At 35.8% G+C, this 16,547-nt stretch overlaps 1 protein-coding gene across 1 annotated transcript in view; it reads left to right on the forward strand.

Moving 5' to 3' along the window:
- Positions 1-16,547, forward strand: part of LOC144366463 (broad substrate specificity ATP-binding cassette transporter ABCG2-like) — a 129,847-nt gene that overhangs the window by 96,352 nt on the left and 16,948 nt on the right. Inside the window, exon 9 of the mRNA XM_078020740.1 lies at positions 75-322. Coding sequence (XP_077876866.1) covers positions 75-322 — 248 coding nt within the window. The remainder of the gene's footprint in view (positions 1-74; positions 323-16,547) is intronic.

Raw genomic sequence — 16,547 nt, forward strand, 5'->3', positions numbered from 1 at the left:
ACTTGTGAAATCAGTAGTAATCTGTTGATACTGAGTTAGTAATTTGTGGCCTATTATCCACTTTTATTCTGAAGCTTACAAGACTGAAATGCATTCAACGACAGATGATTCAGAGATAAAAGAATTATCAATTCATTTTTCCAAGTCCACTTTCTACAATGACACAAAAACTGAATTGGAAGAACGCTCAAAGGATGAGAAGAAAATATGCTTAGTCAGGAAGGAGATTCCCTATGTCACATCCTTCAGCCATCAGCTCATTGGCCTCATCAGACGTTCATTCCAAAATTTTATGGGTAATCCCCAGTACTGGGCAACTTTGGTAAGTGACATGTTTTCCCAATTATGCTATGAAATACCAATATGGGAGCAATTTATTTCTAATATGAACTTATGCAGGATTCTTTTATCTTCTACTCAACCTTCCATTTATTTGTCATTCCCACTCAGTTAGAATTTAGAAACAGCCAATCAATTTAGTGTATTGTCTTGGATATGAATTGTCCCCCAAAGGCTCATGGTTGAAGGCTGATTTCTATGGAGCAATGTTGAGATGTGGGGCTCTTTAAGAAGTGGCTGTATCATTTGACATCATCAAAAGATTAATCTATTGATGAATTTACAATTTGATGACATTATTGGGAGATGATGTAAACTATACCACTCAGGGCCTAGTGGGAGGAAGTAAGTCACTGTTGCATGCCTTGGAAGGATGTATCTTGTCCCTGACCCCTTCTTTGCTGTTTCCCGGCTGCTATGAGGTGAACAGCTTTCCTCCTCCATATCCACATGCTATGATGTTCTACCTCATCTTATTCCCCCCCCCAAAAAACCCTCAGCCATCAGACTATGAACTGAAATATGACTCTGTGAGCCAACATAAAGATTATCTCTTGTTTTAGTTTGTTTTCATGTTGCTATGACCCACATACCTGACAAGAACTACTTAGAGAAAGAAACATTTATTTGGGGCTCATGGTTTCAGAAGTTTCAATTCATAGAGAAGTGACTGCATTGCTCTTGGCCCACAGTGAGACAGTGCATCATGGAGGAAGGGCACAATACAAAAAGCTTCCCAGCTCATAGTGGGGTTCAGAAGCAGAAAGAGATGGAGAAGAGACCACAGGAAGAATAATGCTTTCAGGTCACCCCTGCTTTGCCCCCAGTGACTCATGTCCTCCAGCCACATCGTACCTGCCTACAGCTAAAACCCAGTCAGTCCATTTCAGCTGGTATTGACTAATTAGGTTGTAGCTCTCACAATTTAATCATTTCACATCTGAATATTTCTGCATTATCATAGGAGCTTTTGTGGATACTTCATATCCAAATCATAACATTGTCTTTCTTAGTTCTCTTAATTATATAGTCACAGTGGTAGAAAACAATGAAGTTCCTATGCATATAAATAATTTAAGTGGCTTCCTGCACTGCATAACTCAAAAATGTTGGCAATATATAAAATTCTAATGGATAATGTTAGTCAAAATTTTATTTTTAAAAAGTGTTTGGACAAAAAAATATCAACAATTGTGTCATTTTCTAGTAGCTGTCCATTATCATTTATTGATTCATTCCAAAGATACATTCCAATATCATGTGTTTCATTTGAAGACTCTACTACAGTAGTTAATAAATGGGTTAAAATAAAAATTCTGCTTCTGTGCATCTTATTTCCTTATGAAGGAAGCGAAATGATAGCTGAATAAAGAAAATACAGAGCATGTGAGATGGTAGAATGAACTATGCAGAAGGCTTAAGGAGTGAAAAGGTGAATGAAGGAGAGAGAGGGCTAGAGGTGGAGAGAAGACAATTGATTTGCCATTGATATCAGGTGTTGAAGCAACCTAGTGTCATTTTTTTTTCTTCCTGAAAGTAGCTTGTTCTGTCCACTGAGAGAAGAGACTATAGGAAGAATTCTCTTCCTTATAATTGACCCTCCTCATTGACTGATTCTAATATTGTCAAAGCAACACATAACCCAAGAATGTGCACTTTATGCACAGAAAGTAACCATACTTGAACAGATATTCACATTGGTTTTTAACTCTCCTAAATAAGATGCAATGATGTTCTATTGTCCTTTTGATCAACTCTGTGGTAGTTGTCATCATCCTCAAATTTTGTATTTTGCTTTTTTTTTTTTCAATACTGGGGTTGAACACAGAACTTCACACACACACGCTAGGCCATTGGGCCACATCTTCAGCCCATTTTTTTAGTTAGTGTTAACCCCTATTTCACACAAAATACTGGTTCTCTTAGTTCATTTGTCCAATATTTGTAGGGTATTCAATTCAGCTGGTTATTTTGGTTTATTATTTTTATGATCAATCATTGTATTTCTGTGGAGTATTAAGATATGACATATTGCAGGCTCTAATGAACTGAATTCTCAGCATGAGTGGCACAGTTTTCATATTTAAGTTGCTTTCCACGTGTACATGAGAATCTGCATCCACATTACAGTGATGATGTTTATTGCTTCAGATTTCTTTAGTCCATGTGATTTGGCATTTCTCTAAAGCACTTTAGTGTCCTGTTGTCCAAGGACAATATATTATTCTTAGATAATAGATTTGACATCATTTGAAAGAACGTTAGTTCAATTAGATGCATTAACTTTGGTAGCCCATTGTTCAACAGGAAGATGCTATAATAATTTGATTCTTCAAAATGATTTGTTCATTAGGCTTTTCTTTCTTGTCTCTAAAACTGATGTTTAAGTGTCTTATCTAAGAAACATACAGTAGTTCTGGGCAAGACGTTATTAGAACACAGACGTTTTTACATCAGAGTATGTGTGTTTTGAGCCTAGGCTCCCTTAAGAGTCAAACAGAAGGCCCAGAGCCTCCAGGTAACACATTCAACCTACTTGTCTCATCATTGAAATCGGTTCTCCAAAAGCAATCCCAGCAATGTTCAGTGAAGCAGTAGTCTCTACAGCAAGGGAAAAACCTTGTAGATCCCTGAGCTCAGTGGAACAACTCTTGTTCAGGATTTTAAATGTTGAAGTGTCAGCTCAGGAGCAGGCAAACCCTTTTAGGTAAAGGCTCAGAAGATAAATATTTTAGGCTTTTAGAGCCACACATGGTGTTTTTCTCACAAGGGCAACTCTGCACTTCATTATAAAAGCAGCCACAGCTAATATGTGAACAAATGAACATGTCAACGTTCCACTAAAACTTTATTCACAGACACTGAATTTTGAATTTCATATTGGAAGAAATATTATTCTTGACCTTTTACCCTCCAGGTATTAAAAAATTGGTAAAGCATTCTTAGCTTGTGGGCTTAACCAAATTAGTGACTGATTTTGGTCTGTGAGCCATAGTTTTCTGATCTTGGTGTAAGTTTTTTTTTTTTTTTTTTTTTTTTTTTTTTTTTTTTTTTTTTTTTTTTTTAAGGTACTGTGAATTTAACCCAGGAGGCTTTACCAATGAGACACATCCCTAGACCTTTTACATTTTATTTTGAGCCTGGATCTTGCTAACTTGGAAGGGCCTTGCTAAATTGCTGAGGCTGGCTTTGAACTTGCAATCCTCCTGCCTCAGCCTTCCAAGTTGCTGGGATTACAGGCATGTGCCACTGTTGTCTGGCTCTGACATAGGGTTCTAATCTTGTATAATTTTCATTTTTCTAAGTTTTTGTAAATGGAGTTATTAAAAGTTTTAATTAATTCCTGCTTATAATCCTTTACTTATTACCTTATTGCATTTTATTTATTCATTGCCATGATTTCGACTTGACATTTAACCAGATGATATGTTGGAAGATATAGCAATGAATGGATTACTTGAAAAGTGAGGTGTTTTGTTCATTCATATCTACTTGGACAACATTATCACTAATCTCTCTAAGCTTCATTGTTTCTACTTGCATATTAAACATTTGACTATGCATTTAATTATTAATTTGTTATAGTACAAGCTATAAACATTCCTTAGAACACACAATGATAAATGTTATTTGAATACATCTGAACAACAGCAGAATAATGCAGTTGGATAATTTCTTTCTTTTACCTGTTTTCAACAGAGACCAGAAGACAGATGCACAAATCTCATAGATAGTGTCATTTACTCTGTTTTGAAATATTCAGTTTGCTCAATGGCTGGCTTTCTTTTACTTCATGCAAGAATAAAAAACACATGTGAACCTTGTAGAGCCATCAGCATTAATTTTAGAATCTTGATTAGTTGAAAGAAAGAGCAGATTCTGAGGGTTTTGAAAATATGACAGTGGAATAGATTCCCAAACCTACCCCTAATATTTGTCTTATTAGCAAAGAATTTTAGGGATATATCATATGTGAAACATTTCAAGGATCTTCTCTCCAGAATCTTATTCTTACAAATTATTCTTTACAGATCATGGTTCTTTTCTTTGCACCATGGCTGCCATTTTGCCAACTGTCCATTACAAATTAGTTCATGGCTTGACATTGTTGTAATATTGAGATTTTTTAAAAAAACTTTTACATTTCCAAGTTAACTGGAAGGGTGTTTTGTTTTCTTTCCTTTCCCATCTTCTGTAATATTATAGTTAACCCATTTATAAGAATAATTCCTCACATATATTCTAATATAGCCCTTGGCCTTATGCCCACTGAAGCATTCTTAAGTTATTTTTATTCTAAGAGCAAATGTAATATTGGTCCATTTTCTCTGGGAAACATTCACACAGACTGAATAGATGAAGATGGCAAATAAAGGCAAAGAATTGGAAGGTCAGGTATGTCACATTAACTGTAGGTCTCAATGGTTGGTATTGAAAAATGAGCCATGTCAGAGGAAATCATCACTGAAGCACTTGGATGCCCGCAGGTGGCAATGTGCTTTGGTGACTGTGACAATGTACTTTTCCTGTTCAGGTGGGAATTCAGAACAGTTTGAATAGGTGCAAATCACTACTTACTTATCATTCAAAATTCCATTGATAACATTTTTGAGTGGCATTAAAATTTTACTTATCTCTTCATTTTGCAGTGATTGGGATCAAATCTTGAGTCTGGCAAATTCTAGGCAAGCATTCTGTAGCTTAGCTACATACCCATCCCTAAAATTTCATTTATTTCTAACAATTATAGTGAAGTCATCCAGTTTTAATTTGGACTCCTAGAAATATTAAACTGTTCACATTCACTGGCATGAAACATGAGAATTCAGTTCAAGTCAAAAGCCTTATATTGTTCCCAAAACATCTTCCTCAAGTTACTTTCTCATGCTGTAAACCTATGTGACATTTGTGGACAGTGCCTGGTGGACACTGGGAAGAATATTAGCTTGTCTGGTCATCTGCTCCCTTGTCCTGTCAGTACTCAAAAAACAGAATCCTTACATTTTCAATTTAACTTATAAAGTGTCTAATAACAATCACTGTTTGATAATTCCTCAGTGACTATGGTCAATCTCTTTAACATGTATATTTCAGTGGAGAGATTTCATTAGGTAATAAATCCTTACTTGTAATTGAAACTCTTTCCTCTCATTTTTTACTTTTCTTTTTGAATAGATAATTTCCTCATTTGTTGACGGACTGGTTACAGGTCTCATATTCATTTTGCTGAGGGATGCTTGTTTTGAAATCCAAAATAGGTAAGTAAATTTGGATCTCATTTTGTGAAAATGCGATCACTTTGTTTAAACCCATGAACATCCATTAAGATTTCAAATTTATGACAATACAGAGTAAACATTTCTGTTTTATTATGGGGTAAGATTAGTTAGTGGACTGAAACTGAATGGAAGCGTTAATTTTCAGTTTCAAAATTTATATATGTGTGTGGTGGTAAATTACACACATTACATGCACATTCTAACCACTTTAGAGTGCACAGCTAGTGGCATCAAATACATGCATGTTGTCACTGGTCAATACCATCCAACTCCCAACCATTTCTTTATCTTCTCAAGTGGAATCTTCAACCCACCTTAGAGTAACTACCCACACCCATCATTGCTACATCTGCAACTTTCTTGTTCTGAATGTTCCCATTCTAGAAATCTCACCAATGTGAAGTCATGCAATACTTCTCTTTTCATTACTGCCTTATTTTCCTGAGCATAAAGTCCTCAAGTTTCTTCTAAATTGTTGCAGATGTTCTAATTTCATTCCCTTTTAAGGCAAAATTGTATATATGTATAAACAACATTTTATTTATCCATTCATCCATTGCTGAAAATCTGGCTTGCTTACACCTTTTGGCTATTGGAATGATGTTGCTATAGGTATACACATACCTGGGTGAATCCTTCTTTCAACTGTGTCTTGGGGAAGATACCCAGCAGTAGAATTGCTGGATCATTTGGTACTTTTAAAAAATTTTTGAAGACCTGCCAATATCTTTTCTACTGCATTTTTTCATTCTTACCAACAGCACACAGAGTTCCAATTTTTTCACATTCTCACCAAAACCTTACTATTGTTTTTTTAAAGACAGAGATCCACAGAGTCTTTGGAGAAATGTTTGGTTTAAGTCCTTTGCTAAATTTAAAATTGTTTTGTTTGGTTTTGGGTGTTTTGTTGTTGATAATGATTGAAGTTTTTTTATATTTAGGGGTTATTCATTCGTTTCAAATATATTGTTTAGATATATTTTATACCATACTGTGGGTTTCTTTTCACTCAATTGTAAGGCCTTTGTGCAAGGATGTTTTTAATTTTAAAATAGTCTAGTTGATATGTTTTCTTTGGTGGTAATCAGGCAGTTTCCTTAATTTTGGCATTTTTTTGTGTGATTTGCGAGTATAGGATGTGTGGATGGTAATGAGTTGTTCCTGATTCTCCTATGCAAAGCACTCTAATCAGTGTTATGATCCTTTCTAGTTTCAGTCATAATGTGCCATTAACTTATCCCATAAAGACATTTTCAACAGCTGCCTCAATTTCTAAATAGATTCTCAATATCCCAGACCTCAGGATTCTCATAATTCATGTATGGAGAACCATCCCTCACTAGATACTGGGCTCCCTGCTTCACTATTATGCCTATGTTACCTCCCAAGGTCCAAGGGCCAGAGGAGTGGATGGTCTCATCTCCATTTTACTGTTGAGAACAGGTGAGCTTGTTCTTTATCTGAGGAGCTAATTCAAATAATGAGGAGATGGTGTTTTGTTGTTGGTTTTTGTTTGTTTGTTTGCTTTTATACTGGGGATATAACCCAGGGACTTCTAACCCCTGAATCACATTCCTAGCCCCTGCTCATGTTTTAATTATTTTTTATTATGAAACAGAGTCTCAGTTGCTTAGGGCCTCATTAAATTGCTGAGTCTGGTTTTAAACTTGTGATCCTCCTTCCTCAGTCTTTAGAGTCATTGGGATTTTGGCATGGGCCATTACACCTGGTGAGAAGAATTTGAGAAAAAGAAAGATATCAATTTACTGTTTTGCTATCATATGAGAAAAATACTAGACTAATATTTCCAGAGCTATTGTCTTCTGTACAGGTCAAACAAAGGGCTTTTAAAGAAAAGTTCTGGGACAGACACATTATGTGCCCCTTAAAAAGTATGCATAATGTACACATGGTGTTTGAGGTAGCTTTTGGTCAGAACTGTTGGTACCAGTTCCCAGGTCTGAACATCTTAATGACACAGATTTTCTTATTATTAATAAGCTGAAGAGCATGATAACCATGCCTGAGACAAGAAGAATGTTATTCTTGATTCCACATAGATAGGGAAGGCAAGAAAGAAAAGAAAAAAAATCATTTTTAAATAAGCCCCCCTGATTTTGAATAGCCAGTTGCCTACTGAATGCCTAAAGTCAACCCCAGATATAGGCCAATTTTTTTAAAAATTTTTATTCTAATTTGTTATATGACAGCAGAATGCATTACAATTCATATTACATATATATGGCACAATTATTCATATCTCTTCTTGTATAAAAAGTATACTCACTACATTGATGTGTTCATACATGTACTTTGAATAATTATATGCATCTCATTCTACCATCATTTCTAACCTCATGCCCCCTCCTTTACCCTTCCAACCCTTTTCCCTATCTAGTCTTTATCTATTTCTCCCTTTCCCTCCCTCCCTACCCCACTATAAATCAGCCTCCTTATATCAGAAAAAAAAACATTCAGCATTTTGTTTTGGGGAATTGGTAACTTCACTTAGCATTACATTCTCCAAATCCATGTCTTTACTTGCAAATGCCATGATTTTATTCTCTTTTATTTTGGACTATGTGAAAATGACCTTTATGTGTGCTTCATCTACCTCTCCTTTAATGATTAGATGATTAGTGATTGATTGTTTTGACTAGAAAATGATGTCTCAGTGACTTACATGAGAAACCTTCATTTTGTTTCAATTGTACAGTCTGGAAGTCTGGGGTCAGAGCCCCCTTCCAGCAGGTCAGACTGCTGTGAGGGTCCATCCCTGCCTGTAGAGGGCTGCTTCCCTCCGCATCTCTCATAGTACAGAGTGTCTGGGGCTCCTTCCTCTTACAAGAGCACCAATCACACCACAGGGACTCCAGTCTCATAACCTCATCTAAACCTTATGCTCCCATAAGGACATACTTCTCAGTACTATGGTACTGCAGGTTATTTCTTTAACATAAATAAAAACAAAAATTAGTGAAAACAAGTCAGTGCACAGCAATCCACACAGAAATTTCAATATGTGCTACAATGTGGAGTAACTAGGGCCCTACCGAGAACACACAGGGAGAAGCCTGATGAGGTGATGCTTGCCTGTCTGTTTAAGCCAGAAGAGTTCTACTCTGGAAGGAGTTCAGTGGGAAGAAACAAACCTAAGTGTGTGACTTGACTGAGCTGCTTTTATTCCCATTCTCTCCTGACAGAGCACTGATGCTCTTCTACCAAATAGCCTGCCAGTGTGGCTTCAGCAAATGGACCGTGCAGCACGTTGTGCTCCAGAAGAAGCGTTTTGTGTGAGTTGGCCTCTATTCAGGGAAAGGGCACTGCTGGCTGGTGGGCAAACTGTTTCTATCCTGTACTGGGCCAGGGATTTGAAAATGGGGATTACTGGAAATTTTCTTTCCTTTTCATTACTATTCCATTCCTTATTATTAAAATTGAAATTTAAATTGCATTTACTTATCGTGAACAACACAAGCTTTTTAAGTATATACAAGGATACCAATATTAACTGAGAAAAGCAGTCTTAAATGGAGTGGAAAATCAAGAACATGTGAGGGTTGCTACCCAGGAAAAAATAATGACAAGGTTGAGGTGTGGTCAACTAATCCCAATTCTGCAGAGAAAGTGAGAAGTAAAGAGTGTAAGACATGTCTTTCGTTTTTAGAAAGTAATATGTCATAAGGACCCTCTCAAGAAGAATTCAGGAGATTTGGTAGACATTTAAGTGTTTCATTAAGCAGCAAATCGGAGATGACTGAAAAAGTATGTAGCCAAGCACATCCCTGAGTGGGTCACAGAGTGGAGAGAGCCAGAGGGCAGCCTTACAGGAAAGAGCAGCATAGTTTTATTCCTTGTATTGTTCAAAATGGAAGAGACTTGCCCATGCCCCACATGCCCAGGACAGGAATCACCAGAAAGGAAAGGAATGAAGATATGGATGAAACAGTTTGGAATTCGGAAAAAGGGGTGTTTGGAATAGCAAAGATTAAGATTTGGTATCTGACAAGGATATATTGTTGGAAAGCATGATCACTAAAGAAGGAAATCATTTTCATGTTTCAACATAAGAATGGAATTGAAAAGAGTTTGGGGGAGCTTCAGCTACATTGGGGGCTTGGATGGTAACAACATCACCTTTACATTCCGAAGTGAGGAAAAGATAGTCCCTTGTACCACTGAGATTAATCCTTTCTTCCAGCAGAGCCAGCCTCAGAGGGAAAGCAGAGTCTCTGAGGAGAGTGAGGAGATGTAGAGTCTGCATTGCTGGAAGAGTTATATGGGGCCAGAGTGGGCAGCAGGAGGAGAGGTGCTGATGCCCCAGGGGGGCTGCACCTGATGGGGGAAGGGCCTGGGAAATAAGCCCAGGGCTTGTGGGCAGTTGCAGTGTTAGACCTGGTAGCACCAGGAGTCTGCACAGCAGCCTCTCCTCTGGGCTCTGTCTTTGTAAACTAACCTGGCGTGTTGGTATATATCTGTATTCTATAGACATGAGTCCACCAGTGGGTATTACAGAGTGTCATCTTATTTCTTTGGAAGTCTTTTGCCTGAATTACTACTCGTGATTTTCTTGACAAGTTTTGTATTTATTTGTACACTATACTTCATGGTTGGTAAGTAACAAGACAAAGAGGATGTGTCTTTATGCTTGGATATGTGGAGAAGTTAACTTTTCCTTGCAAACATGTTTTGGGTTTCCAAAACTGTAAAACACTCTATAAGGGAGAAAGCACATCTCTACTGTATATTCTTTAAAACAGCTAGTTATATGCACATGCTTTTCTAGACTTTTTCTAAATGAACTTTAAAAACTACTTATAAAACTATAATTTACCTGTTGCGACTATTGAAATAATACAGATGCTGTGTGTCTTACAAAAACATAGACTGACTTTTTAAAACTATTTGAAACTATGCTAGAGGAGCTGGAATATTTATTGTCTTTTTCTACTATTTCTCTCTCTCTACATGTATCTCAATATAGATATGAAATATAGATAGGCAGTAACATCTATAGTATGTGTAGATACACATAGAGAGGGACAAAAGCCTTCATACACATATATTCTCTCCCTGTTCACTTTTCAAATGAGAGGAAGATGGTAACTTGGGGATTTATTGATTTAATGAAATTACTTGTTTGACGAAGTAGACAATATCATTTGTGCATTATTCTCTGGCTTCATTCCAGACTTATTGAATTATCATTTATATGTTTTACAGATAAATACCCACCCCCTCCACACACACACACACACACACACACACACACACACACACACACACACCAGAAATTTCTTTGACAACAAAGTATAGAATTTGAACAAATGATGGAGTTTACAACCTTCTGTTTTACAAATAATACGTATGGCATAAGAATTAGGCACGGGATCTAGATCCCTAGATTCCTCATCAGTGTTCTTGTAGCCATTCTCAAATCCTCAGATCATGTTAAACAGAATATTAACTCATGATAATTATAAAGTAGTTTAAGAAACTTAACAGCCCTATTCTGAACCATAGAACCCTACAGCAATTTGTGTATAAGAACTTAAATCTGAAAATACATCCTCTCAGTTATGTGATGGAAGCAATGAAATTGTTGACCTATGGTGTTGGAATAGTGGGTGACTTTTTTGTCCTGTTAGTACTGTTTTCTCAATGTTATACTGATATTGGCACAATAAATATTCCCTAATACACAGGGAGCTACACTGGACTAATACCTTCTTTTTTTAAGGATCCAAGCCAGGAGTAGAGGCTTTCTTCATCATGTTCTTAACTCTGTTGGTGGTGGCTTATTCATCCATTTCCATGACCCTGACCATAGTAGCAGGACACACTGACGGAAGTACAGTAATCCGTATCATGGACTTCTATTTTACATTTATGATGGTGAGTGTGTACTGTGCTTCTCTGGGATGTATTTTTCCCTTGTTTCTTCTGCACTTCCTGTCATGTAAACCCAGATTTGAGGATTTGGTGGATGGGACTCATACTTTCAGGAGGCCACAGACTGAAATATCCTTTATATTATAGAAGAAAACACTTTCCTCCTTACTCTTATCTAGTCTCTTTTGCTGGTTTCTAATGTACTTACTTAACTTAGGCACCATGTTCTTACTAATGATCTTTTCATAGCGACTTTTTGGTGACATATTTTGAAACCTTGATAAATTAGAACTTCAAAAAACAGAAATATTAGCTGATTTCCTCACAAACACATAGCTCTCTGCCTGCCTTTCATGCTGGTGTTAGAGAACTGCCAGCTGTGTAAGCACCAAAGGTGGTTTGGTTGGATTCACTACTCCCCAAGGTGAAAGTGAAGCTTCATGAGAAGTGTAACAATGGTCTAGTTCCCATGCTCTTGCATGTTAAAAATGTTTTAAAATTATTGGAAATTCTAAAGTCCATGTAAGATATTCTCAGGATCCATTGTTCTGGTTCCTGAGAATCTCTTATATCAATATATTTTTCTTTCATCTTTTTAAAATAAAAATATAGATTACTAAGTCTTAATCATTTATACTCTCAAAATTATCACAAACATAAATGAATCAACAGATAAATAGATTAAATGTCCACATTCCATCTACTACAACATCAGCTACAGAGACATGCTCAAATTACAGTAGGAGGAGATGTCTTCCAATGACACTTACAAAGCACATTCTCTCTATTAAAAACTGCTTATTATTGTTATAATCATTCATAATATTAGGGTTTATTTTGGCATAACCAGTCAAGCATGGCTTAGCACATATTCTTGCCTAAGTTTCATTCTCTGTTTCTGAATTTGGCAACTACCAATGAATATCATTGAGAAGTGATGTCTTATTTATATTTTATCTACTGTTAAGGAAATGTACTTAAATTAAAAAAAAAGATGTTTTGTTTGATTTATTGATACTTTGATTTTTTATTTAAAAGTCTCAAAGTAGAACTTAAAAGCCAGTCATAAAATCACATTTTATTCAGAGAGACCATATTATTCATCAGGCACTTGTTAGGTTAAGTCTGATGTTTGCAGGCACACCAGCACTCTTATTGATGTGCATATCCCCCACACACCTCACCCAGTTAGGACAAGAGTGAGGTGTGTGGGGATATGAGAGCCTCTCCTCTCATTCGTCTCCAACATTCCTTCCTGAGTCAGCATTGTTATACTGCTTTTTCTAGCATTAAATAGAGGGATTTACCATATTTTCTGGTGCACTACACTACATTATTTAGTTTATAAATTCTAGCCTTTGAAAAACCTGAAGTGTGCAGTTCTGAAGCCCAATTTAATATTAACATCATGAATATAAAATGCAAAGACTGTAAATAACAATACTTATTAACGTATGAAAGTAGAGAGGGGTATGTGATGCTCAGGAATATTCTTCATATGTTCCTAGATTTTCATGATTATTAGGGGAAACACATGGTAGGGATATAATTAGAATAGTTAGCACAGTAAGGTGCATAAATACTTGCATTCTGCATTCTAAGATGCAATCAACCACAAACAGAAAACTCACAAAACAAGAATTGTATGTGTACTAAATATGTACATTTTTTTTCTATTTTTATTCATTATTCCCTAAACTACTTAGTATATATGGTTATACATACATGGTAAAAACTACACACATTGCATTTCTATGCTATTACAAATAAATGTGGAGGTGATTTAAAATATAAAGGATACATATATTTAAAGTATAAACAATTTACTTGGGATTACATGCAAACATTATGCTATTTAAAAATAAAGGGACTTGAGCATCTATAGGTTTGGGTATCAGTATGAATGGATTCTGAACCTGGGCTCTCTAGAAACCAAGAGACAAGTATACGTATTAATCTTCCATTATATACAGTTGCAGAGAAAGTTGAGGACAATGAATTGACCATTAAGGGTCTTCCAAATAAATGAAATATACAATATAGTTTATACTATATTTTCCTTAACTTAAAACAGTAAACAGCCTTAGCCATGCAGAGGTTTGAACATGCAAAGGAAGGTTAATGTGTAGAATAAGTGCAAAAATTTTAAGAGTTGTTCCTAGCAGAAATGTTTAGAAGATTGTAGAGTCCTTGGAAAGCATCTTCTTACAATTCTTCTTGAAATCCTTGGACTGTTCTAATTCATACTTTTTCTCTGTGTAGATTCTTTTGGGTCTGTCATTGTATGTTGGAACCAGGACACCTCAATTCTCATGGGTTCACTTCTTCAGCATTCCTTATTATGGCTTTATGGTAAGCTGTCTTTTTCAGACCTTATGAGTGTATCTCCAAGATGGGAACAGAGAAAATAAAACCTACACATTTTACTTTCCTTGGTATGACTTAGGACCATCTTCCACCCAAGTATTTCCTTTCAGGAGAAATGGATGGAGAATCTCTAATAGCCTTCATTATCACAAGGTCAGGAAGTCATCTAGGGTTTTCCTTCTGTCATCCTGTTGTTTAAGGGTGAGAAAGGGTGGGGAGAATAAATCTCATAGAAAAGCAGAAAAACTGATGCAAATCATTGTTTCTATTCAATAAGGAAATGAAAATATGGGGGATTGGAAAACATAAATCATGTTGAAAGGGAAATTATAAGAGAAACAAAGGCTATGTAACACTCAACCCTGTTTAGCAAGCTACTCAACTAAAAAAAATGGTGCCTTAATACAGTGTAACCAAGATTCTATTACCTATCATTATAAGTGGTTTTAATGAAAAGAACAGGAAATGTTATTACAATAAGTCTTCAGTATTTAATGAACAACAATGTATCATTAAAATTATAAGATTGTAGGGTGACACAGAGAGCAGGAGGGAGGGGCTATGAGGTTATCTAGCAAAGGTTTTTCCTTCTTGGCTAATTGGAAACAACATCCCAACACTGGACCTCTTGACTAACAACTTCAATCACTTTGTTGTGACAGACTGCAAATATGAAACTTGGTTTGTCTTTAAATATCATAGTAAGTTTAATAAACTAACCCCAGAAAAGATGAGGCCAAATGTTCTGTTCAATATGCAGATACTAAGCCACTATTAGGGACAACAGGGGTGAAGAATAGAAGTCAACTGGAATAGACAAATGAAAATGGAGAGAAGAGACAGAAGATGGTAATAGAAAGGACAGTAGAATTAATTGGAATAACTTTCCTAGCTTTGTATTTGAATATATGACCAGGGTAACTCTGGACATGTACAACCATAAGAATAGGCTCCTAATTAGAATAAGCTGTACTCTGTGCATGTATAATATGCCAAAATGCACTCTAGTCTCATGTATATCTAAAAAGAACAAATCAAAAGTTATTGTAAAGACTAAACTTGAGGATTCAATTGTGACAATTCTTCAAAAAGTTTTTGAAACTTAAAACCATCATGCCATGCTTTTTGTGTTATATAGGCTTTGCAGCATAATGAGTTTTTGGGAAGAAACTTCTGTCCAACACTCAATATAACAAACGGCAATAACTGTCCTGGTTATGTAATGTAAGTTTGTGTCCAATGTCATAAGGATTTTTCTTTTTCTGCAATGAGGTACAGCTAGTCCCTTGGACTATGACTGTAAACTTGGCTGAGTCAATTAAGCATACTTCCCCTCCTCTTAAATGAATATGATATCTATACCTTTTTGGATAATTTAATGGATTAAGTAATTTATTATATGTAAGTTGCTTAGCATAGTATCAAGTAACATGTCTGCATTCAATGACTGATAGCTATTGTATGTGAAGGAATAATTTTGAAAATATTGTTAGTCCATAGGATTCTTTAAGGAAAAGCAAATAAATTGACCAAAATTTCACAGATGCCAGGAATAAAGTTATGTTTTCTGCTTAATTTCAGATGTTCTGGTGAAGAATTCTTGTTAATGCAGGATATGGATCTCTCACCTTGGGGCTTATGGAGGAATCATGTGGCTTTGAATATTCTGATATTTATCTTTCTCATAATTGCCTACCTAAGAATGTTATACATTAAAAGAAATTCTTAAATTTCACTTTTATTTAGTGCAAATTATTTTCACATTTAAAAAGCACTCTAATTTACTTTAAGTATCTAATAATTTTTTGTCTTTTGTTTAGTTCCATCACACTGTTGATCAGGGACAATTATTTTCAATAGAAAATCAAAAATCAACAAAATGAGTTATGCATCAAAGAACAAAAACCAAAATCTAATGCTATTTCATATTGTATTAATTTATCTCACTAGAATGTAAGTATTAGGAAGAATTCAGGCTAATTTATTGACCTGAAAAAGGAGAACTTGTCTCTAGAAACTCATAACAACTTTCCATTATCTCTGGCATCAGATTTTCCATGCACAAAATGAGTAGGCATGTTAGTAGACCTCCAGTTTTAATAGTCTATAAATCTACCATTAAATATGATCTGCCATTAAATGAATAAAATGTGTAAATATTGAATTAGGAGTATGAAACTTGAATTATTCTGGAAAATCAGTGCTTCTTCTGGAGTAAAAAAAAATCCATGATGATAAAAAATCACGTCTTGGATAAGGTAACTGAGGGTGATGATATTTACAGATATTCTAAAGTGGAATTGTAAAGGTTTAGGGATCTTAACTGGAACCCTTGGGCTGCAGGTGAAATTGAGGGCCAGGGTCTGGGGATGAGGCTCTTGTGCCATTTTTGAAACATTCTGCCTCTGAACATTCACTTTACCACCTTGCATGTCTCAGTGGTGTATAATCTGGCTGCATCAGAATCTCCTGAGAGCTTTGCTAAGACACAAATGTCAGGTCCTGCTCTTCCCACTACAGGAGCACCTGCAGAGGTGACTCCATGAAGAATTGCAGGGCTGATTGTGACCTTTTCCAATGTTCTTTCAGCTCTGAAAATTTTATGCTAATGGTTTAATAACTTGGATATAAACACAAGATCTCCCCAACATTTGTACACTGAATTTATTT

This window comes from Ictidomys tridecemlineatus, chromosome 9 (genome assembly GCF_052094955.1).
Source record: "Ictidomys tridecemlineatus isolate mIctTri1 chromosome 9, mIctTri1.hap1, whole genome shotgun sequence".
NCBI classification, from domain to species: domain Eukaryota; kingdom Metazoa; phylum Chordata; class Mammalia; order Rodentia; family Sciuridae; genus Ictidomys; species Ictidomys tridecemlineatus.